General features: G+C 58.5%; 5 protein-coding genes across 5 annotated transcripts; 2 read left to right on the top strand and 3 right to left on the bottom strand.

Annotated features, from left to right (window-relative positions):
* Positions 1-550: 550 nt before the first annotated feature.
* SPBR_09070 (cell polarity protein (Tea1)) lies at positions 551-5,419 on the bottom strand (the record flags this gene model as incomplete). The annotated part of the gene is made up of 5 exons (XM_040767196.1): positions 551-3,033; positions 3,075-4,243; positions 4,338-4,620; positions 4,696-5,077; positions 5,147-5,419. The coding sequence occupies 5 exons, from the start codon at positions 5,417-5,419 to the stop codon at positions 551-553; spliced, it is 4,590 nt and encodes a 1,529-aa protein (XP_040619618.1).
* A 6,263-nt stretch (positions 5,420-11,682) lies between these two features.
* SPBR_01197 (regulatory associated protein of mTOR) lies at positions 11,683-16,795 on the top strand (the record flags this gene model as incomplete). The annotated part of the gene is made up of 3 exons (XM_040759508.1): positions 11,683-12,354; positions 12,757-16,535; positions 16,588-16,795. The coding sequence occupies 3 exons, from the start codon at positions 11,683-11,685 to the stop codon at positions 16,793-16,795; spliced, it is 4,659 nt and encodes a 1,552-aa protein (XP_040619617.1).
* Positions 16,796-17,853: 1,058 nt separating this feature from the next.
* Positions 17,854-19,710, top strand: SPBR_01527 (aspartyl-tRNA synthetase; the record flags this gene model as incomplete). Its single annotated transcript, XM_040759837.1, has 1 exon — positions 17,854-19,710. The coding sequence occupies one exon, from the start codon at positions 17,854-17,856 to the stop codon at positions 19,708-19,710; it is 1,857 nt and encodes a 618-aa protein (XP_040619616.1).
* Positions 19,711-20,056: 346 nt separating this feature from the next.
* Positions 20,057-21,166, bottom strand: SPBR_09085 (uncharacterized protein; the record flags this gene model as incomplete). The annotated part of the gene is made up of 1 exon (XM_040767211.1): positions 20,057-21,166. One exon carries the CDS (start codon positions 21,164-21,166, stop codon positions 20,057-20,059), a length of 1,110 nt encoding a protein of 369 aa, XP_040619615.1.
* Positions 21,167-21,922: 756 nt separating this feature from the next.
* SPBR_01514 (ribonucleotide reductase inhibitor) lies at positions 21,923-23,803 on the bottom strand (the record flags this gene model as incomplete). Its single annotated transcript, XM_040759824.1, has 2 exons — positions 21,923-23,531; positions 23,649-23,803. The coding sequence occupies 2 exons, from the start codon at positions 23,801-23,803 to the stop codon at positions 21,923-21,925; spliced, it is 1,764 nt and encodes a 587-aa protein (XP_040619614.1).

Below are 23,803 nucleotides of genomic sequence, written 5' to 3'. Positions count from 1 at the left end.
CCGCCTGCAGAAGACTCAGCCTCGTGACTCATGCCGGCCAACACAAGGCTGACAGAGCCTTCATTTGGGACGGCGACATCATCTCAACGAGTTAACTGCAGCAGCAAACGAAAAGAAAGAACGATATGCTATTCATCTTGGAGTTTACAATACACAGAGAGCCATATAGGAAACAGAATGATATGTATAGATCGACGAAATCGAAGGAATAATAATGTGCACAAAAAAGAAAAAAGGAAATAAAAGAGTCAAAAAGAAGACGTAAAGAAAAGAAGAGGAAACGCCCCGGCTTTCCATAGCCACAGCACTATATAAACATTGAGACAAATACCACATTTCAGTTCTTTTGGGGGCCTGAGAAAGAGACATAAACAGAAAAGAAAGAAAATTACCCGTGACCGAAGCAGGGAAAAGATGACGAAGAACGAAAAAGAGAATAGGAATGAGAAGAAAATGGCAAAAATAAAACAGGACAGTTACCACATGCATATGAACAAAATCAGATAAACCTTACTCATAAACACAATCCCATATGTTGTGCCTCTTGCCTCTAGCTGTCAAGACGCTTGCGCCAGTCCGCCAAGCTCTCGCTCAGGCCCAGGCCGCCTTCGTCCTTGTTGTCCTTGCGCAGGCCCGTCGACAGTGACGGCGGCGCGGCACCAGCACCAGCACCACCAGCACCAGCACCCGGCGTGCTCTCAAAGTCAAAGGCATTGCTCAGGCGGTAGTTCTTGTTCGTCGCCTCCCAGTGGCTGCGTAGCGTCTCCAGCTCGTTGGCCAGGCTGTCGAGGGCTGCACTGTTGCGCGCGTCGCCACCAACGCTCTCGCCGTACGCGCTGCCCGTCTCCGAGCTGTCCTGCCGCTCATGGCCGAGACCGCTGCCCCCGATTTTGAGCGCCGGTATCGTTGTGTGGTTGCCGATGCCACCGTTGTGGCCGTTCGTCGTAGGGATCGTTGCCGCATTCGGCCCACTGGCGGCTGCTTCGCGCAGCTGCTCCGCGTTGATGCTGGCCACCTGCCGGCTGCGGCGCCGGTAGTTGCCGACGGACGACTCCACCTGGTCGAGCAGCAGCCCGACTTTCTGTTCGGCCTCCTGTGCCCGCTGCTCCAGCAGCGCATTCTCTTGATGGAGCTGCTCCAGGTCACGGCGCGACGACGTCAGGTGCGACATCGCCTCGTCCTTGGACTTTTGCGCCGCTTCGCGCTCGCTCTTGACCTGCTCGAGCTCCTGCTGCACGCTCTGCAGTTGCGCCTCGAGCTGCGCTTTCGACGAGGCCAGGTCGCCTTGGAGCGCCTCCACCTTCTGCGATAGGTGGCCGCGCTCGGCCTCCCATTCGGGCGGTGCCGACGCGGCCAGGTTTCGCGTGCCGGCGGTCTTCGTCTCGAGTTCCTCCACCTCCGTCTTCAGCCGGCTATTCTCGGCCTTGTACCGTGCCAGCTGCTCCTTAAGCTGCTTCAACATCTTCTCCGTCCCCTTGACGTAGTGTACTGCTGACTGATAGTCGTTCTCAAGCTGCGTCAGTTTGTCGCGGTAGACCGCTTCCGAGTCTGACGCTTGTACCGCAAACATCTGCTTGGTCTCCTCGTGCGAGGCAACAGCGGATGCCAGCTGTTGCTCTAGGCTGCGAATGCGTGTTTCGTGCTCTGGTGACATCTCACCGGGGCTGCCGCGCGCACGGGGCGAGCTAGTCGGGCTGATACCACGCTCGCTCAGAATGTCCTTGAGCGTGTTGTGCTGCACCATCACGGCGTTCGTCTCGAGCTGCTGGTTGGAGAGCTGGTTCTTCAGATCCGTGTTCTGCGCCTGCAGCGTCTGGGTGTCGCGCATCGCAGCCTGCAGTTGTCTACGGATAGTGACACCCTCGCGGCTGGACTGTTCCTGGTACGCCTCAAGACCCGCAATGCGCTCTTCGGCGCTGCGCAGGCGCTCGGCGGCCGTGTCGGCATCCTGCTGGTGCTTCTTGACCAGGGCGTTCGCCGTCACCAGTTGGGCCTGCAGTGCCACCAACCGCTCGCCATCGGCCTTGTTGGGCGTGCCGACGCTCCTGGCATTGATTGCGTCCAGGCCGTTCAAAACGGCCTGGCGGTGCGTGCGCGCCTCGTTGGCGTGCTTCTCCGCGAGCTCCTCGGCGTCACGCAGGCGCTGAGATGTTGACAGGGCTTCAGCGGTACGGGCCTCAAGCTCAGCTTTGATGCTGGCCAGCTTCGACTCAACCGTCTCTCGCTGAGCTCGCTCCTGCTGGAGCGTCTCCTCCAAGTGTGACCGTATCTCGTCGGACGCAGCCAGAGCGGCACGGAGAGACGCGAACGAGTCGCCGGTGTCCTTGGCGGAGCCTACTGCATCATTGTACTGGCGCTCAAAGCTTTCCTTGTCGACACGCAGGAGCTGGGCCGTCGACACAGCCTCGGCCGCCGCAACGGAGTGCTCGCGAGCCTCGCGCTGGGCATTGTGGAGCTCGGCCTTCAGGCGTTCCAACTCATAGGAGGTCTGCTGCTTGTATGTCTCGAGATCTGTCATGCGCCGTTGCGCGGCATTCAGTGTGTCGTCAGCGAGTTGTCGGGCACGCTTCTCGGCGTCGACTTCGACAGTTAAGCGCTCAAGTTGCGATTGGAGATCCTTTTGCTGGCTGAGTGCCGTGGCAAGCTTGCGGTTCGACTCTTCGACGCGGCTGTCCGCGTCACGGTCGCCGCCGAGCTGGGGGGTGCTGCTGGCGCTGTTATTGCCAAAGTGTGCGGCAAGCTTGGCTTTGGCGTACACGGCCTCCTGGATGGCAGCATCGCGCTGCTTTTCGGCTTCCGCAATTTGCTTCGCGGCAAGAACCGCTTGCTTGTCGACGGAGCTTTGGACGTTTGCCAGCTCGGCCCGCATCGCAAGCAGAGCCTCGATGAGTGGCCGGTCGTCTTCAGTGAACGTCTCCGCGCTGCGGCTGTCCAGGACAGGGCTGAGTGTCGCATTGGGTGTGTAGCCGGACTTGCGAGCCAGCTCCAGCTCGGACGCATACCACGCATTCCGGTTCCTGGCAGAGTCGAGTTCTTTGAGAAGGGACACTGTCTGCGAGTTACGCCCAGATGACCGCCTCGCAAGGAGGTTGCCGCTCGGTTGTCTTGTTCCGGTCGGAGGCGGCGGTGATGTCGGGCGGCCGCCTGGGCCGGGGCCTGCTCTTTCTGCCGTGGCATCAATGGAGCCCGGGCCGCGTTGGCGCGGTTGCTTCGACCTTGGGGTTGCGGGAGGGCCATTAGCCACAGCAGAAGCCGCTGCCGCACCAGCCGCAGCCGCGACAACAGTTGCCGCAGCCTCGGATGCGCCAGGCGCGGTTGATGGGGGAGCCGCCGACGGAGCGGCTGGCGGATCGGATCTGGGAGGGGGCCCCGGGGCCCCAGCTGTGCGGTTGGGCCTGGCCCTTGGCGAGCACCACCACCAAGACCAGTGGGACTGTCGATCTCCTTGGGAGGGTCGCGTGAAACGGGTGATTGGTTTTTGGTCGCGTTGTTGAGAACTGGGGAGCTCGCGAGTTCACCGCCACGGTCGGACGGGGCATTCCGATCACGCGCAGCTTGTGACGGCTTAGGCGGTTGGCCTTGTGGCGGGGGACCTGCCGGTGGCGATGGGCCTGCAGCGCGTGGAAGTCGGGAACCACCATTGACCGGCGAGGGTGCGTTGACGTCGTTGCCATTGGGCGAGCGGAATCCGTTGGTGGGGCTGTTGACGGTGCCGGGGACCATGCTCCGCTTCCGATCATCGCGCGGGCCCTGGGAGCCATCCCGTGATGCAACCTGTCGTGCCGCATCGCTGGGACGTCTCGTGCCTTGTTGTGTCGTGTTCTTCTGACCTGCAGCAATTTGCGCATCGTTCGGGTAGCGGATTTTGTTTGTGTCAAGCATGTAGGCAAGGGCCAGATCGTTGACGGTTGTAGTTGCGGAGCTGGGCTCGCCACCCAGCACGACGATGGATTTGCCTACCGAGGTCATGCTGTGGCCTGATCGCGGTGATGGCGACGGGCCCATATTTTGGAAGGTGTACCACCGGCGCGACGTAATCCGGAAAGCGGCCAAATCGCCAAGATCGGCACCCTCCTCTGTGCGGCCACCAAAAATGTACATGACATCGTCGACCAAGGCGGCAGCATGGCCCTCACGCTGCACTGGAATGTATCCTATACAATCTTGCTGTGTCCAACTGTTGGTCGCGGGGTCGTAGCACCAAACGTCGTTGAACCACTGGAAGCCATTTGTCCCACCGAACCTGCGATGAAGAAGAAGAAAAAGAGACATTGTCAGCGTGCGTGAACGTGGCGCAAGCATACTGCAGAAGGCGTTGTGACTGCCCCAAAACCTACAAATACATCTTGTCATTGTATGACACGACCGAGTGGTTTGTTCTCGCGGGCGGGATTTTGCCAACAGGTGGGCCGCCATTGTCGCTGTTAGGGATGAGAATCTCCCACCGGTTGTTGGGCATTTGAAGCTGGTTAAGGTCAAATGCGGCAAGATCGTTCATAAAGTAGCCCTCGACCTGGCCGCCAAAGATGTAGATCTTGGAGCCAAGGATATTAAGCGAATGGCCGTAGCGACCAGATGGTCGCGGGCCAGACGGGAGTGCTCTGGACCATTGTCTCGTTGCTGCAAGGAGGTCAGTTTAAATATTTACACGAAATGAATCGAGGGACAAACCAACACAACCCTTGGAAAACGTACAGGTATTTAATAGATATAGGGTCTCGTCTAGGATGTCGTTCTCTTCAATCTTGGTGTCGCCTCCATACACGATGAACGCGTTGCCGACAAGAAGACTGGCGTGGCCGACTCTTGGGGAAGGGCCTTCCGCGGTGGTAGGAAGTTCGTAGCACGACATGTTGGCGCCAGCCTCAACCATCCACAGGTCACCTTTGACATTCTGGCTATTAATGAGACCGCCCATGACGTAGATGTCGCCTTCTTTCGACCCGGTAGCGTTGACAGCTGCGCCATAGCGCGGGAACGGGCTTATTGTTGACGTTGTGTAGGTCAGTCGCCGTTGCGACCACGGATAGAGAGACATGTTTGAGTTGCCCAGGGTCGGTCCGGGGCCATTGCGATACTAGTTACGGCAATGACGTTAGGTAAAGGTGAAGGGTGTAGGAGAGAGGAACTAGAAAAAAACACGCACCTGCAAGTCGCCAGATTGTTGCGACGTGACTTGTTCGGCACGACGGCCGTAGCTGACTTGGTCTGGGCTGGAGGTGCCGTCGTTTTCGAGCGAGTTTAGGCTGCCGGTGGGTGTTGATCGTTGCATAGCCGTCTTCTCATCGCGGGCGAGGCGCGAGGCGTTGCTGGCGATGGACGACTGCTGCGAGCTGGTCACGGGAGGCCCGTCGCGGCTAGAGAGGACGCGGTCCTTTTCGCGCTCCTGATTCTTCTTGGATTTGAAGAGGAACGCCATCCCGCCGAGGCGTGTGCGTGTAGTCGCACGACAGCACCAGAGCTAGTAGCAGGTAAAGCAGACGGTATCGACAAGGGGCCGCAATTCGTTCGAGGGCGGAGCAGATGCGGCGCTCGGTTTCGAGATGTAGCAAAAGCGGAATCGGTCGTTGGAAACAGGTCGAGTAAAGGAAACCGCCCAAACGAGTCTACTCTTCGACTAGTGGTAGTGCATGCAGCGTGCGACGAAAGAGGACTGAGTCTCAGTATACACGCGCGCGCGCACCTTGGCAGGGAGAGACAAGAAAACGACAGGAGACGAGTAAGAACACTACGGAAATGGGCGACAGAGAAGGCTAAAACGGGCGAAGAGGGGAGCAAAGCAGGCGGCGCGCGGGACAAGATGCGACGGGAGCCAAAGCAATCGACACGGATAATTCATTGACAGGCGAGCAAGCCGCGGCTATTCTCCGATGGGATAGGAGTGATGAGCCAAGTAGCGATCGAGACGGCGAGGTACCGGGCGGGTGCGCAAGAGAATAGCAGGCAAGGTGCGATGCGATGTCGTGATGCAGCGCCGGGAGACAATCTTGATAGGAGCTTAGTGTTGTTGTAAAAGGGGTGGTTGGCTTGTAGAGCAACGGACGGTTGGCGGAATATGGTGTCGTCGCAAAAAAAAAAAAAAAAATTAGCAGAAAGAAAGACGTCGCCCTACGTCGCTTTTGCTGTCGTCCAGTTCCGTTCGTGGTCGAGTCGTGAATGCTGGAGGAGGCCAGGTCGTGGTAAGAAAGGCTGGGGAAGGGGGAACGGTAACCAAGAAAGAAGCCCAAAGGGGGAATAGGGGGCAAACGAGAAAAAGCTAGAAAAAAGGAGACACAACGGCGATAGTGTGGACGGCCCTGCAGAAAGGCCCACGATGGAAATGGATGGGGTGAGTGGAGCAAGAATTTGACTTGTTTTGGGTGTCTGGGTCTGAGAGATGGCTGGGGGGGGGGGTTCGCCAGGTGGGTGGGACAGAGGGAGCCAGAGAGGAAGAGGAAAAGCGGGCGGGAATGTGAGTGACAAAGCTGGACGACAGCGATCCTCGGATGCGGGTTGAGCAGCGCAGATGGCGAACGAGAACCGCAAAACGGCAGCTGAGCACAGCGTGTGAAAGGGGTGGCCTGGTATGGAAAGGGAGACAACTGGAACTGTTAGCGTGAGCGCATTGTGTGATTAGGCGGTGCGGGTGGTATGTTCTCAGTAATACTTCGTACACCTTTTGACGCAGAGGACGGGAACGCAACGAGGGCAACGAGGAATAGGACTGAAGAAACTGAAGAAACGAAGAAAACGAGGCCGAAATCGAAGCATAAACAAATCACGGAAATGGGCTGCTAGGCGACATCTGGACGAAGGAAGGACTTGCGTGACCGGTCGCTCTTTCTGCCGCGTGCGATTACAGAAATACAGCGGGAAGGCGCAGGGCACACCTGTGCATCTGTCTACTGGCAGGTGACTGGATGAGGAAGTGGCGATGCTTGCAAGGGACAGTGGACGGGGAGGCGGAAAGGCAGGAACCACTACAGAACACACAACACAGGGGACGACGGCGGCAGGAGCAACGACGAAAGCCATGGCAGGGGCAGGAAGGCAGGAAGCACACAGAAACATCGACCAATAGGGGCCATATTAGGACTAGCCGGCTCCTGTCACAGCGCTTTTCCCTTTCCTCTTGTCCCCTGTCCCGTTAGTGTGGCTAGTTTGGTTATTTTGGTTATTTGGTGCGGCCGGTGACGGGGTGCCAACTTTTGCTGTGACCGCCGACGTCGTTTTCCTTCTGCCTCGTTTCTTGGTTCCCGTTTCTGTCGCTTTTCTTGGTCTTCTTTTCTTGTTCCATGGGTTCCTGGCGCGCCAACGCCAGCCACTTGCCAGTACCCATCAGCAGAGGAAGAAAAGGGGGGATGGGTGGACACGGTCGCTGCCGATCGATAGCAGGGGCAACGGTCAGGCAGACCGACCGAAAAGGTATTAATACCTGCGAATAAACGACCTGTTAAGGGCAAGTATGCGCTGTGGAGTGGAGGCTCCATGAGAAGAGGCGACAATTCAAATGGAGTTCCGAGACTCGCGAGAGTATCTTAGCTGAGATAATTCGGAGTAGGGAGGCAGGATACATTTACTGCATATAACGGCTCTTGCCATACTCTGTAGCATGTCAACAGACTGTGCAAAGGGACTTTGTTTAGTATCAGCTGCTCTTCCTCGGTTTCTTCCCATGCCGTATCGCGCAGGTGGACTCTTACGTAGCCGTTGCGTCGGGAAAGAAGCTAAGATTAGGGAAAGCGAATAGGTTCATCCCTATTTTGCGTCCTTCTGGAAGCTCGCCGTCTCCATCCAACTGTCTCCTGTCGTATGCTTTCTTTTTCTCTCCTGTCCGGTGGCCCGCCAGCATCCCTGCTCTCCCGCCATCCTCTTCTTTCTCGCCAATTCGTTTTCTTCACCAGACGGCTACCTGCGCTTCGTTCCTGGGGTCTTCTTAGTTTACTCGAGTGGCTGGGAAGCAGCGCCCTTCCTTGACTGCACCGCTGGCAGGTGGCAGGTGGTCAGAGATGGTTTCTGCCTCTTTTTTCTTCTTTTTTTTTTTCAACGTCCCACCTTGAACCAAAAACAAGGAACCCACAAAATCCACATACTGAAGAAGGCTGGCACCTGAGACGTAGCGCCGCCGGTGAGCGGGAATACCACCTGAGATCGCTTACATTCCATTCATAAAGCAGCCCCACAGGGCTCTTTTTTTCGTCTCACTTGGGCACCGAAGAGCACGTCCGCTTCACTGGTAACCTTACTCTCATTTTGGGTGCGAGCTGGCGTGGTGTTGACGGACAGGCTCGCCTTATCCCGACATGGGCCTTCCATTCGCCAGCAACTCGTCTGGTTTTCCGGCACATTTTGGATCGACGCGTCCGACACGGCTGGTCCCAGGCACAGAAACAAGCACAGGGCATTAGATCGCCCGGCCAAAGAAACATATTTGTTTACCGGGCTGCTGACCTGTTCGCTTGTTGTAGGACTTTGGATGAAGACTTGTGATGTAAGATGGGACCATGCTGAGGCTGCATCATGCTGCTTGATGTCATGCAGACGGCTCCAACGCCCAGCGACGTACGGCATATATGAATTTGATTGCAAACCATTGTGCAGGGTGGTCTGGCCCGACTACGACGACCCGTGGATAAATCTGATAAATTGATGGCTTTTGTCGGTCCCAGCCCAACGCCGAATCCGTCCTAGGCTGCATGCTGCAATCTGCGGCGTACCTGCAGGAAAAAAGGAGGGACCCGAACCACACGAAGTCGCAAGGTCACCTCACCTTCTCACCTCCCAGTTAGGAATATGCGGCAAGATGCAGACAATTGTAAGAGCCGAGGGGCCCAATTTGCATACAAGGCGTAGCGTGAGCCGTCGTTTCTCGTCTTGAAATTCGTGACGAGAATTCGAGACGATATTATTTGAAGTCCCGGAGTACGGTGTACAAAACATATTTAGGACGTAAGGCAGAAACGTGCTGCAAGGGATCAGTGAGAAAGTCACGTCGAGATTATAGAATCGACGGTCATAATGGATGGTAATATCCTCGGAACAACCATCGACTTAGACTTATCGAACCAGGAGCTTATACGGCGTATACTGGCAGCATATGACTAGCTTCACCTTCACTGGCCGCGTGAATGGATTAATACTGTAGCTCACATCCGGCGCTGAGTTGATATGAAGACGACGTACAACATACGTAGGCAACAAAATCGCAACTCTAGCGTCCGATTTGCTTGTCGGCAAGTAGGTGACACCATCAGTGGTATTTGGTGGCCATATCCAAGCACATGATAAAGCGGTACATGTCTCAAAGATCCAAAAGATCTAGAAGGCTATAAATTTAAAAATACTTAAACCCGGAATACACGACGCAATACAAAATGTAAGAACGTAAAGTGGCAACAATGGTCTTATGTGGCTCTTACTAGAGATACAATATTAGAGATACAATATTAGAGATACAATATTAGAGATACAATATTAGAGATACAGTATATTCTACAACATCAGAGGGAAACAGGTACCACTCACATGCTCTTTACGCCATGAAAATAAACACTCACGATTCATAGACCTCATCATCTCCATAACGTACAATTACCTCAAAGAAGTCGATGACAGGTGCAGCTGGTTTTGCAAATGCAGGCATTGCCTGATCCCACGTCCTTATTGACGGAAACAAGCCAGTTGGGCGTTCCCCGCCCTCGAAAGATGAACTCGGTCTTTTCATCCTCTGTGTTACCATCTGCCCTCGCGTCATTACCTCTATTTTGCCTCGAAGCACAGATTTGATACAGGTCACAGGGTCTTATATCGCTATGTTTCTCACTTTGCCAGCAAGACACAATTGTACTTTTCTCCTAATCTGCCTCTTCCTTAATTGGGTGTCTCTGGTAATTCTCACTTGGGTCTATCGTGTCTCCATACCACGCCTTTAACTTTCACTTCCACATTCCCAATCCTTGCTTCCCTGTGCAACGCAGCCTGGAACGTTACGTCTGAGACTCTGTTCTGCACAAGCCGAGGCTTAAAGTCCAAAGGAGCGGGTGTCCACGTCCTTTGCATAGGCGACAGGCCCCGATCTATAAATAAAGTGAGGTCTCTTGATTTCGTTTCCTCGTCCTTGTTTCTCCGTCGTATTTGTTTCCAGTCGCACTTGCACGACCTGTTTGTGTTCTGAACTCGCCGGCTCGCATACATTGCTTCTTGCGGGATCTCGACGACTCGCCTCTTGTTTGTTTGCTCATCTCATCTTCGTCGTTGCATCCAATTTCTGAGCAGCTCTACACTTGTGCTTCTATGTGTGTGCAAAGCACACCACAATCTATTTCCGTGTACGTTGTAGCTTCGTGTGTCGTTGGTTGGCCGCTCCCGTAATTCGTAATTGCTGCTGCGGACCCACTTTACGCGTTGTCCGCCAGTTGCTGGTCACGGGTCGGTCTTGCATGGTGCCGCGAACGAGCTAACTCAAATGTTAAAGATCGGGCGACGCCTGCTACAATTTAGATTCCTGTTACCTGGGTACAGCGCTTTTAGTGCGGGAATGCTGTCAAAAAATGTACCGCGCTAAGATGGCACAGAGCTGATCTCGCCCACCGCCCGCTATCCCCAGCGTGTGCAGCAGGTCCAACCAGCACACACTGCAGTCTGGCTCTAGGCCTAGTGCCTTTGCAGCAAATGCCCGTCCTTTGATGGGCGTTTGCTTCATCAGCCTGGTCGCACCTGCCGTCCTCTCCGCTCTTTCTCATCATCGATCATTCTCGTGACAATCCGCCGCACGTTTCGACCACATCTCCTCCGCTCCTTCCCTCCCGACGTCCGACGGATTGATCGCGGGAAAGTGCGAAACACACACCACGATTGCCGGGAAAGCGCTCTCCTTTTTCTTGACGGTACGGACTCCCTTTGTGAACCACTTTGCCCTCACCGTCCACGAATTTTGTTTCCCATCCCACGCTCGCGCACCGCTCCCTCGTCCTTCGCCAAACAGCCCCCCACACCCTGTCCCCTCTGCCGATTGTGTGGCCGCCTGTCTTGGGCACATGTTGGGTGGCCGCGCGTGGCGCAGAAACAGAACGAGAGGCGAGCACATCCAGAGGGGGGGAGACAAGACGCTCTGCACGACGCAACGCAACGCACGGCACGCGCGCACACGGCCCTCTCTGGTCCTTCGAGCCTGCAACGTTGGACGGCGGCGGTTGTGCTGTGTCTTTTGTTCCTGTGTGTGCACCTTCCTTGGCCTTCCCTGGTATCGCGTATCTTCTTGGCAAGGCCGAGGGGCGCACAAGAGAGAGCAAGAGAAATAGAAGGACGGAGGGAGCTTCGGGCGCCACGCCCTGCATTTTGTTTGCGTCTCGCGTTTTCTTCTTTGCTTTGCTGCAGTTGGACTGACGGCAGAACGCTTTAGCTTCCGCATCCTCATCCGTTGCGCTCCCACCGCCATATCACGGGTGTCACTTTTGCCCACGGAACGCCAATTTGTCCTTCGTCTCTTGCATCGTCATCTTACGGCGCACGTTCCCGACCTAAGACGAATCTGAGCGACGACCACACGTACTGAGTCTTGGCCTAGATGGTCCGTGTCTAGACACAGGGCGCCGTGCCGGCTCTTCCCTTTCTCTTGAGCTGCTCCGATCGCTCTTCGTCCCTCTCACGGATCGCAGAACTCTCCCTCTGACGACTCATCAGTCGTCTCCAGCGGCCAACACCATGCCGTCACGAACCGACACCACCAACCCAACACCCTCGACTGTTGTTGCCATGCAGTCATCCTCTGCGCTCGCGAACCCCATCAATCCCCTGGGATCGCACCTCAACCACTTTGCGCGCACCGCCGGAGCGGGTCTGCCTCCGTCGCAGGGCGGCCCGCCCCCCCGGGTCTCCGAAACAGCCGAGGTCGTCACACAGCCGCCAGCAAATCATGACAGCAGCGGTGAACACTCACGACGAAGCTCCTTGGGTAGCAGCGGTGGTGGCCTCGTCATGCGAGGCAACTCAAAACAGCAGCGCATGGCCTCGGCATCGAACACGGCCCTCGTCAAAGCGGCCGCTTCCACAGACAATAGCGAATCCGACGCAGTCGACCGGAGACGCCAACAACAGCAACAGCAACAGCAACAGCAGCAACAGCAGCAACAGCAAAAGTCACAGCAGACCGGCGGGCGCGTTGATCACAGCCGGAACGGCAGCCGGAACAACAATGGGCGGTCAGGGCCGGCCAAGCCACCGCTGATGCGGTCCAAGAGCGACTACGCTCGCCCAGCCCCTATCGAGGACAGCACCGAGACGCTGCACAACAGCGGCGAGTTGAGCCGTTGGGGTGCACGACATGGCTTCGAGGATCACTACCAGTCAGAAGACATCATCTCACAACTTGCCAGCGTACGTATCTTTGCCCGTTTCTCTTTCCTCGTGTCACGGTTTTGCACCTTTGCTCTCTTTCCCTTGGTTCCTTTCATTTTGCACGCGCGCGCTTTCCTTTGAATGAAAGAGGCGCAGTAAGTCGTTCCGTTCTCTTGTAGCCCGGAGCCCATTGTTGCCCCATTTGCGAACCTATTGCTTTCTTTGAATCTGTTCTGTTCTGTTTTTCGGGAGGCACATCGACCGCCATTTGCTATGCTACACTACCCCCGACATTGTCATCGTTATCACTGTCACCCACCTTTATCCTTACATCGAGCCACCATGGGTGAACGTCGTCCACACTGCGTGAAGCACCTGGTCCTCTACGGACACTGGCTTGCTTCTGCAAAGAGACGACCGTCGCTGACAGGAGAATCACAGAATTGGTATATGTACTTTACCGACAAACGCCACGAGTCCAACGGCAGGTCCAAGGAGCCGACGCTTGAGCTTCAGGACTGGCGTATGCGTGACCGGCTCAAAACCGTGTCCGCCGTCATTGCCGTCTGTCTGAACATTGGTGTTGAGCCGCCAGACCAGCTGCGCACCAACCCTGGCGCTCGCCTTGAAGCATGGCAGGACACCACTGTTCCGCCTGTGCAGAAGGCGCTCGAGAACATTGGCAAAGCGCTCATCACCCAGTACGAGGCTCTCGCCCTCAGGCCGCGTTATAAGCACTACCTGGACCCGTCGGTTGAAGAGACCAAGAAATTTTGCATCTCGCTGCGGCGAAATGCAAAGGATGAGCGCGTGCTCTTGCACTACAACGGCCACGGCGTCCCGAAGCCCACGGCGTCGGGCGAGATCTGGGTCTTCAACAAGAACTACACGCAGTACATCCCCGTGTCGCTGTACGACCTGCAGCAGTGGCTCCAGGCGCCGACCATTTTCGTTTGGGACTGCTCGGAGGCCGGCAACATCCTGAGCAACTACCACCGCTTCGTCGATAAGCATGAGCAGGAGGAGAAGGATGCGGCACTGGCCGACCCCAACTACGAGAAGACCAACTTCCGCCCCTACATCCACCTGGCCGCCTGCGCGACCAAGGAAAACCTGCCTACCAACCCCCTCATCCCGGCCGACGTCTTTAGCTCGTGTCTTACGACACCTATGGACATGGCCCTGTGGTTCTTTGTGCAGCAGAATCCGTTGAAGACGGCTCTCACGCCGGAGCGCGCCAAGAAGCTGCCGGGCCGCCTCCAGGACCGGCGGACCCCGCTCGGCGAGCTGAACTGGATCTTCACTGCCATCACCGACACCATCGCCTGGACTACCCTGCCACGCCACCTCTTTCGCAAGTTCTTCCGCCAAGACCTCTTGGTCGCTGCCCTCTTCCGTAACTTCCTCCTCGCACAGCGCATCATGTCCGCCTACAACTGCCACCCCCAATCCTTCCCTGAGCTTCCCGACACCCGTCAGCACCCTCTTTGGGCGAGCTGGGACCTTGCTGTCGATCAGACATTGGATCAGCTCCCCATGCTCGAGCGGAAAGAGGCCGGCGAAGTCGAGTATGAGTACAGCAACTCGAGCTTCTTCGCGGACCAGCTGACGGCGTTTGAGAAGTACTTGACGCGCGGCGATGCCATGCAGAAGAAGTCGCCTGATCAACTGCCAGTTGTTCTGCAAGTGCTCCTTAGTCAACAGCATCGAGTACGCGCACTGATCCTTCTCGGCCGTTTCCTCGACCTGGGCCCGTGGGCCGTCCAGCTCGCTCTGAGCATCGGCATCTTCCCTTATGTGCTGAAGCTGCTACAGTCTGCCACGTCCGAGCTGAAGCCCGTCATGGTGTTCATCTGGACCCGCGTTCTGGCCGTCGACATTTCGTGTCAGCAGGACCTCATCAAAGACAGCGGCTACAACTACTTCTCGTCCATCTTGAAGCCTGCCGAGGGTCTCCCCGTCACCAACACGGACGAGCACAAGGCCATGTGTGCCTTTATCCTGGCCATGCTGTGCAAGAACTACAAGCCAGGCCAGACGGTCTGCAACCAGACCGACATCATGACCTCGTGCCTGATCCACCTCCGCAACGAGGACAACCCGCTGCTTCGCCAGTGGTCGTGTCTGTGTCTGAGCCAGCTGTGGCAAGATCTTCCCGAGGCCAAGTGGCGCGGCATTCGCGAAAATGCGCCGGCACGTCTCTCGCCGCTCGCCCAGGACAAGATTTGCGAAGTGCGCGCGTCCATGATCTACGCCATGACCACGCTGCTTGGCATCCCCGACTTGACCGACGAAGTGGCCCGCGTCGAGGAGTCCATTGCGTGGACACTGATGGACATGGCCAACGACGGCAGCGCTATGGTGCGTAAGGAGCTCCTGGTGTTTATGTCGCACTTTGTCCAGCGCTACGAGAACAAGTTTCTCGTGGCCGCCTTTGAGCACCTGCAGGAGGAGAAGGAGTTCCTTTTGTTCCCACCAAAGGACGCGGGCTTCGGCACCCACAAGATTGGCTTGCAGTATGTTCGGCCCGAGAACCGCAACCGCGACGGTACCGTCAAGGAGAGTGCCCAGGGCCTCTCGCACAACACCATCTTCACGGCGTACTGGAAGCACATTCTGATCCTGTCCGTCGACCCCCACCCCGAAGTTCAGTCCCATGCGACGACGATTGTGGATTACCTGCACGAGGCGCTCCTCAACTCGGAGATCGGCGCCCAGGCGCAGAGCATCATCGAGGACATTCACAAAAAGCACCGGCGGCTGTCGCGGCATGCTGCTGTGCCGGGCATGCGGAGTGGCACGAGTCACGTTGCCGGTTCTGGCGCTGGTGGTGTGACCAATAGCGATGCCAGCGACGGTGGAGCGGTGGGCGGTGCCAACGGCACCGGTGTCAATGGCGGCGATGTGTCCGACGTCGTCTACCCACCACCGTCTCCGGGTCTCCTGCGGCGGACGGTCAGCACCCTCTTCTCTCCCTTCTGGGGCACGGACACGTCCGGTACCGTGCCTGCAGCGGGCGGCCGGCCCGGTTCGTCACAGGCCAGCGAGCCGCCTCTGTCGCCTGGCCTCCTGCGCTCTGCGTCGACCTTCCAACGAGGGTCAGGGCGTGCGCGTGGTCTGGGAGTGGCCCTTGACCGCGCAGCCGCGCCCCCCGAGGACAGCGAGCGCGAGAGCACCATGTCGCCGTACAATGTGGCCAAGGAGCCGGTCTCGGCAGGCTTTGAGACTCGCCCGGCGGATCAACCGCCGACGCTCCCCCTGGCCAGCACGCTGCTCGACTGGTCGACCGAGTACTTCCGGGAACCGCAGATGCGCCTCATGGAGGCCGAGGAGCCGGGCAGCACGGAGTACAACGAGCGACTGTGGCGCCGGGCGCGAAACGAGGGCACGCTGCGCGACACGCAGCCTCAGAAGCCGTATGCCGGGTCGCACAAGTGGACGAACCAGCTGGGCATCATCAACAACGGCTCGCAGCCTGCGCGCATGGCGTTCCACCAGTTCGAAGACCACCTCGCGGTGGCCGACGACGGCAACACGATCCAGGTGTGGGACTGGAAGGGTGTGGAGAAGCTGAGCCGGTTCTCCAACGGCAACCCGCCCGGGTCGCAGATCAGCGACATGAAGTTTATCAACGAGGACGACCAGGCGCTGCTGATGGCGGGCTCCTCGGACGGCGTGCTGCGCGTGTATCGCAACTACGACTCGTACTCCAAAGTGGAGCTGGCGACGTCGTGGCGGGCGCTGACGGACATGGTGCCGAGCAACGTGCACGCGGGCATGGTGTTTGACTGGCAGCAGGTGTCGGGCCGCGTGCTCGTGGCGGGCGACGTGCGCACGATCCGCGTGTGGAACGCAGGCAGCGAGGCGTGCGTGGCGGACATTCCGGCGCGGTCGGGCTCGTGCGTGACGTCGCTGACGAGCGACCAGATGACGGGCAACATTTTCGTGGCGGGCTTCGGCGACGGCGCGGTGCGCGTGTTTGACCTGCGGGTGCGGTCGCAGGACGCCATGGTGCGCAAGTGGAAGGACGACTCGGACCGTGTGTGGATCAAGAGCGTGCACATGCAGCGCGGCGGCCAGCGGGAGCTGCTGTCGGCGGCGCGGGACGGCAAGGTCAAGCTGTGGGACATTCGCAGCGACCACCCGCTCAACACGGTGCAGACGACGACGCGCACGCTGCGCACAGCCAGCACGCACGAGCACCTACCCGTCTTTGCAGTGTAAGTGACCTATGTTTCTTCCTGTGTGTATGCAGAGTCACTAACAAATCAGGGGCACATCGTCTCGCACGGTCAAGGTGTTCAACCTCGACGGCCGCGAGCTGTCGCGTGTCGAGCCATACTCGGGCTTCCTCCAGAGCCGCAGTGCACCGATCGCGGCGACGGCGTTCCACCCGCACAAGATGACGCTGGGCTGCGCAGCACGGGGCGACTCGCATATCAACCTATTCTCGCCGTCGGACGAGCGTGCCTTTGACTAACGGCAGCGAAGGCGGACGGCGGACGGCGGACGGCCGTGTAATGATGGAGAGCCGAAGCATGTGCATGTGGCCTGGAGCACTAATTTTTGGGATATTTTGATCTTGTTTGGGTGACTGCTTTTTCTCACGTATTGCGTTCTGCTGTCTTTTTTTTTTTTTGTTTCTCTTCTTTCTCTTCTTTCTCATTCTTGCGCCCTATTTTGCTTCGTCGATTCCCTGTGTGCGGTTTTGTCGCTGGAGGAACATTAGTTTTGCTGCTACCATTGGTGTTGTATACGGCGTGAGGCGTCTCGTTCTCTCGTTCTCTCGTTCTCTCTCTCTCATAATATCTCCTAATTCCACCGTCTTCATGTCCTCCCATACTGCCAGTAAGTTTACTGATTTATCGTCCTCATATCATCTGGTGATATTTTCTTTTCTTTTCTTTTTTTTCCATTTTTTTTCATTTTTTTCAATATACACAACACAGTAACGTCTTTCTGCGTGTCTCTTCCCCGACGGCTCTGAAAGATTCTGTGAGTTGTTCTGACAGGTCAGCTACAAGACAATAGACCGAGATTCAAATTCAAAGCAATCTGTCTATCCTGCCAGTAGAGAAATATAGAAACCATGTGATGTACATCAGCTATGACTCTACCGCCGAAGTGGCCATCGCCAAAGTGTAATGGCAGGCACGCGATAGCGGCCAGCATTCGGGAAGGCAGGCGCTTATCAGCGGCGATAGAGTTGGCAGGTGCTGCTGGTCGCACCTGTCTCTTGTACTTCTGCCCCTCCCCACCCCGCCCCACTCTCAGGTCCTTCTTCAGAGGGCAAAAAGGCTTTGTTTAGTATGACTGTTTTTTTAACAACCAAACAAAACAGACACCGGCGACCTGACTCAAGCACACCACGACAGCGTTTCGTTTATCTACGCATCCCCATTGTCAATTGAGACCAAGGCCTTCCCAACTGACGGCTCGTACACCTCACGTCTCACAGGAACTGATTTCCTCGACAACAAGTCCAGCTTCCCTCCTCTCGATTGACCTTCGACAGAGCGCAACACTCCAACACTCGAAATGTCTGCGCCGCAACCCTCCGAGACCCCCGCGGCCGAGGCGGCCCCGGCTGCTGCCCCTGCTCCCGGTGCGGCTCCTGCTGCTGAGGGCGAGGGCGAGGGCCCGTCGAAGAAGGCGGCCAAGAAGGCCGAGGCCAAGGCCAAGAAGGAGGCGCTCAAGGCCCAGCGGGCGGCCGAGCGTGCGGCTGCCGAGGCGGCGGCCAAGGCGGCGGGCGGCGGTGGTGCGGGCGGCGAGGAGGTCGACCTGGCGACAGAGAACTACGGCGACGTGGCGTCGTTTGCGACGAAAGGCGGCCTGCGCTTCACCGACGGCGCGGCCCCCGTGGCACTGCCGCAGCTCGGCGCGGAACACGTCGACAAGGCGGTGCGTCTCTACGGCTGGATCCAGAACTCGCGGATGCAGGGCGCCAAGATGTGCTTTGTGGAGCTGCGCGAACAGCAGGACTGGACGATCCAGGGCGTGCTGGCGGCGACGAAGCCCGACACCAAGGAGAACATTGTCAGCCGCGCCATGGTCAAGTGGGCCGGGTCGCGCAGCTTCGAGTCGTGCGTGGTCGTCGAGGCCATTGTGCGCCGCGCGCCCGAGCCCATCAAGAGCTGCAAGGTGTCGGGCTTTGAGCTGCACATTGCCAAGTTCTTTGTCGTGGCTGCGGCCCCACAGGTCCTGGGCCTGACGCTGGCGTCGGCGAACAAGGCCGTCAACAACTTTGACGACACGGCGGGCGGCGAGGCTGAGGCTGAGGGTGAGGCTGCCGCCACCGAGGCGGCCAAGGCGGCCGATGCGGTCACGGAGGGTGTCAAGAACCTCGACGTTGCCGCTGCTGCGGAAACCACCATCTCGGGCGCGGCGCTGGGAACGCACCTCGACAACATTGTCATGCACAAGCGCGCGCCCGTGCAGCAGGCCATTGCCAACGTGCGCTACGAGACCGAGAAGCTGTTCCGCGAGTACCTCGACGCCCGTGGCTTCAAGGGCTTCCAGGCGCCCGGTCTGATCGACGCTGCCTCCGAGGGCGGCGCCAATGTCTTCCAGCTGACGTACTTTGGCAAGCCGGCATTCCTGGCCCAGAGCCCCCAGTTCTACAAGCAGTACGAAATCGCCGGCGGCCGCAAGCGCGTCTTCTGCGTCGGCCCCGTGTACCGCGCCGAGAACTCCAACACGCCGCGCCACATGACCGAGTTCACGGGTCTCGATATGGAGATGGAGATCCAGGAGTCGTACCACGAGGTGCTGTACATGCTCGAGGGCGTGCTGCTGCACATCTTCCGCGGCCTCAAGCAGCGCTGCGCCGACGACATTGAGACCGTGCGCGCCGTGTACCCATCGACCGATTTCCTGCTGCCGGAGCCCGGCAAGGAGGTGCGCCTGACATTTGCCGAGGGCCAGAAGCTGCTGCGCGAGCACGGCCCGGAGATGTACCGCAACGTGTCGGACGACGAGGACATGTCGACGCCGCAGGAGAAGGCGCTGGGCGAGCTGGTGCGCCAAAAGTTCAACACGGAGTTTTACGTGCTCGACAAGTTCCCGCAGGGCGCCCGGCCGTTTTACACCATGGAGGACCCGACCAACAGCAGCGTGTGCAATGCCTACGACTTTTTCATGCGCGGCCAGGAGATTTTGTCCGGCGGCCAGCGCATCCACGAGGCCGGCCTGCTCGAGGCGCGCATGGTCCGCAAGGGCTTGGATCCCAAGTCGGAGGGTCTCAAAGAGTACGTCGATGTGTTCCGGCAGGCGGGTGTGCCGCCGCACGGCGGCGGCGGCATTGGCCTCGACCGTGTGGTCGCCTTTTTCCTGAACCTGCCGAGCGTCCAGCTGGCGGCCTACTACCCGCGGACGCCGAAGCGCCTTTTGCCGTAGAGGGGGGGGAGGATAGACAGATGTAAAGCTGGTAGAAGAAAAATGTACTTTTGTAGTTTAGTTGATTACTCCAAGAACATAAAAACAAATTCATTGTGCTGCTCTTATTTTTGCAACTTTGTCAAAACAGAAGAGCACTTCCTCTATTTCGACAGCCGCGTGAGCAACCATGAACCCAAACTATCGTGACAGATATATAGACACAACCCAAAAAGCGAATAAAATACAGACGAAATAAAAACGGATGCAGTGTGCAGAATACATTGCGGGATATCAAAGACAATAAGGAAACAACGTGCAAACAGAACGTGAACAAGAAATGGAGAGGACAGCATCAGGGCGTTCCCTACATGCCGCCCATCTCCATGTCGTGCTCGCCGCTGCCCTCCGCCAGCATGCTCGCATCCAGGAAATCGGCCTCGCCAAAGTCGCCGAGAATCTCGGCGTTCTCCTGGTCGACGAAGCGCACGCGCTGCTGGCTATCCGACTGCTTAAGCAGGGACCGGTCGCCGTTCGTGGCGTGCCGCCGCCGCGGGAGAGCCAGCACACGGCGTCCCTGGTTGAAAGACGTTCGCTCCATGCCGACGTGGCCGTCAGTCAGCCAGCTGTTGACGGAGGCGGAGGACGCGGCGGCGGCGGCGGCGGCGGCGGAGGAGGACACCGGCAGACGCGCGTCTTCGTGGACCTGGAAAAAGGCGCTGCCGCCGTTCTGGTAGGCAGCACCCGCAGACGCATCCTCGGCATCCTCATCCTCTTCCTGACCGTAGAACCGCTTGCGTGTCGACGCGGCCGCCGCTCCAAAGCTGGTCATGGCGAACCGCGCGGAAGCAGACGAGCCGCGGGACTGCTGCGCGGATGGCGGCGCGTAGGAAGACGACGCTGTTGACGATACCGTCTCCTGGCTGCTTGTCAAGCCGGGCGGCGCAACCTCGTCCTCCTCGTCGAGGCCGCCGTCAAACAGAGACGCAGAAAACATGGGCCGGCCGTCGTCGTTGCTGTCGCTCCATGGCTGCACGCCGAGACCGCCGACCCGGTGCAGGCCGCAAAACGGCGCGAGCTCGCGCGGTGCGTGTGTCGGTCGAGCATGATACGAGTACGAGCGGTGCGACGGGGCAGCCGGGCTGCTGTAGGCGGTGGTCAGTGTGGGCGTGAGCGTGGCCGCCGGCAAGGCTGTCCTTCTCGGCGCGACGACCGGACTGCCCTCCGTCTCCTCCTTGCCGGTCTTGTAGCCCTCCGGCACCGATTTGCGGACACGCATGCCGACGGCCAGCAGGTTGGCCTGCACGCTCGGAGGAAGCAGCGGCGTCGACGAGCGGCGTTCCAAGGACGGACGGTCAGCCGGGGCCGGCCGCTCGCCGTCGTTGCCGTCGTCTCGGTCGAAGAAGCTCGTGATCTGACGCTGCGAGGGATCGCTGGCCTGGCCCGCAAAGGGGCGCTTCACACGGGGCGAGGCCATGGTGATGGGGGGGGGGGATGCGATGAGCGAGGCCAGTGGGTATTTCTAGGGAGGGCGGGTGTCGTAGAGACGAGTGGATGAGGTGACGAGACGCAGAAACAAGACGAAAAGCAATGAGTGGAGAGTGGTCGAAGACGAAAAGAAGACGAAAAGACAAAGGACAAAAAGACGGAAAAATGAAGCAATTGGATGCCAAGTGTTGTGGCTTTGGCAAACCCAGGTGTCTGGGTGCTAAAGAGAGACGTCGATGACAGAGAAAATGCGCGAAAAGCAGAGGAAAAGGGACAGTCGATGCCTTTGATGGTGGTGGTGGGAGGTGAGGGACGACAGTAGACGAAGGGAAGTCTGTAAAACTGATGAAAGCGATGGCTGGGGATTTCTCCAGCGCCTCAACATTGGCAGATGGCAGAGGGCAGTAGCGCCTGCATGCGAATGGCGATTTAGGTATTGCCTATTTTGGACTAGCTCCTTCGTATAGTGAGACGCGTCGTCGTCGTGTTTCTCCCAGCTTTGGACGCGTAAAGTGGTTCTTGCGAGAGGACCTCGACACGGGCTCGACAGGCAGGGATTCAGGGCTGGCACACTGTGTCATCACACAGGATCTGGAAACGAAACCAGGACGGTTGTTTCCATTCTCACGTAACTGCCGTGCTTCCACAAATCGATGATCATGTGACTTTGTTCTCAGTCTCAAACACATCTTGCTTCGTATTGTCTCTGAAATGCATAGGCCATCTATTCGTATGGGTATCTTGCTCAGGCGGACGGCGCAGTCGGCCATGGAGTCCGAAAGGCCAGCAGGTCGCGCTGTCCGTAGAACTCGCCGGCGACGGCCAGCACCATCTCCAATGTGGCCCGCTGCTGCATCTCGCCGTCTTTGTCTTCCTCTTCGGCATCCTGAGCGTCTGCAACGCCGAAGTTTGTCTCGTCCACGCTGGCGACAGCGTTCGGCCTAGCTTCTTCGACCTCGCCTGTGTCTGGTTCGGGCTCCATGTCCATGGGTATATCGTCTCGGTCTTCCTGGCCTTTGGTTGCGTCGGCCCCAACCGCATCACCGTTGTCTGCTGCGCCCTCACCTCCCTCGTGCTCGTTTTCCTCGTACTCCTCCTCCTCCTCCTCCTCCTCCTCCTCCTCGCCCTCTTCCTCGTCACCACCACCTGGAACATTCGTCCCCGCCATGTCGTAGCTCAGGTGCGCGAGCCGCATCACGGCTTGCTTTGCCACGTCCCGAATGTAGCCCACTTCGCGGTAGTCCAGCTCGCCTCGGTCGGGCAGCCGCGCAAAAAGCGACCACAGCCATCGGCTCGTACGGCCCGTCATGTCGAGACCGCCGCCGCCGCCGCCAAACAGCGTTTGCTCGAACCGTCCCGCCCGCGACGACCGTGACGACGCCGAGCCGCCCGCCAGCAAGCCCCGCAGCAGAATGCGCAACAGCCGCAGCACGCTGACCTTGTCCATGGCGGCAATCTGCGCAGGCAGCGGATCCGTTGTGCGCAGCAGGTGCGTCCAGCGACGGTACACACCGGACCTTGTGCTCAGCGGGCCAACGTCGGTGTCGTGGTCCCGCGGGAGGGCAGCGACGGCGGCGTTCAGCTGGTCGACGTCGGTGTGCTCTGGGGAGGGGCGCACAATGGCGCGCAGCTGCACGAAATGGGTCAGGAGCAGACGAGAGCGATAGGCGGCGCAGAAACGAGCGGACTCGGCGTCCGGATCGGCATCCAGATCGGCGTCCATCTCGGTGGTTCCGCCATCAGCATCACGATGTCCTGTCGAGATCTGGCCGTGGCGCCCATGTATGTCGGCCGCCGACGAACCGCCCATGTCCTCCTCGCGCGGCGCTGCAACGTAGGCCCCGTCGTGGTAATAGCCCCGAGCGTCCTCGACGCTGCTCTCGTACAGGTCGCGGTGCTCCAGGGTGTAGTCTCGCGCGTCGTTCTCGCCGGCACCGCCATCGCTACCATTATCCGATGCTTCCACCTCGCCCTCTTCCCCTTCGCCGTCTTCGCTGCCTTCGCCCTCGGCGCCTTCGACTTCGTAGGCCAGGCTCTCGGGCTCCGGTGGCACTTCTTCATCATACGACAGTCCAACGGCCACGGCCTGCTGCCGAGACACCCGGCGCTTCTTTGCTGTGCTTCCGGTGGCGTCCGTGACGGTGTCGACTGCGTACGACAAGTCTCCGTGGGCCCCGTCCTGCTGCTCATCCCAGTGCCGCCGCCGCCGCCTCCTCCGCTTTTGTTGGGGCGAATTCTTTTCTGCAGCAAACGATACGGTCGCGGCCGCTGCCGCTGCCGCAAATCCCGGTGGGAGTGCCTGCGGTCCATGCCGGGGCATAACCATGACGTGTGGGATCTTGTTCGCTTCGTCTCTGTAAACAAAAACCAAAATGACAAAAACATTCACGCGTTAGCTATTGGTTCGTTCAGCAGGAGGCCCAACCAGACGAGGCAAAACAAGCATATTGGGGATACGAGAGAACACTTACCGGACAAGCCGCAGGTAGGCCAGGGCCTCCTGCTCGTCTTCACAGTCAAGGTCTGCGTCCATCGGCGCCGTCGCCAGGCCGTCGCCGCCAAAGACGCTGCGCTGTCCATAGGTCTGGTCGACGGCCGGCGTCACGTTGGGCGTCACGGAGGCCAT

Source organism: Sporothrix brasiliensis, assembly GCF_000820605.1.
Source record: "Sporothrix brasiliensis 5110 chromosome Unknown Cont18, whole genome shotgun sequence".
Classification (NCBI taxonomy): Eukaryota; Fungi; Ascomycota; class Sordariomycetes; order Ophiostomatales; family Ophiostomataceae; genus Sporothrix; species Sporothrix brasiliensis.
Note: the sequence above shows the minus strand (reverse complement) of the source record. Positions and strands in the feature narration are given on the sequence as shown.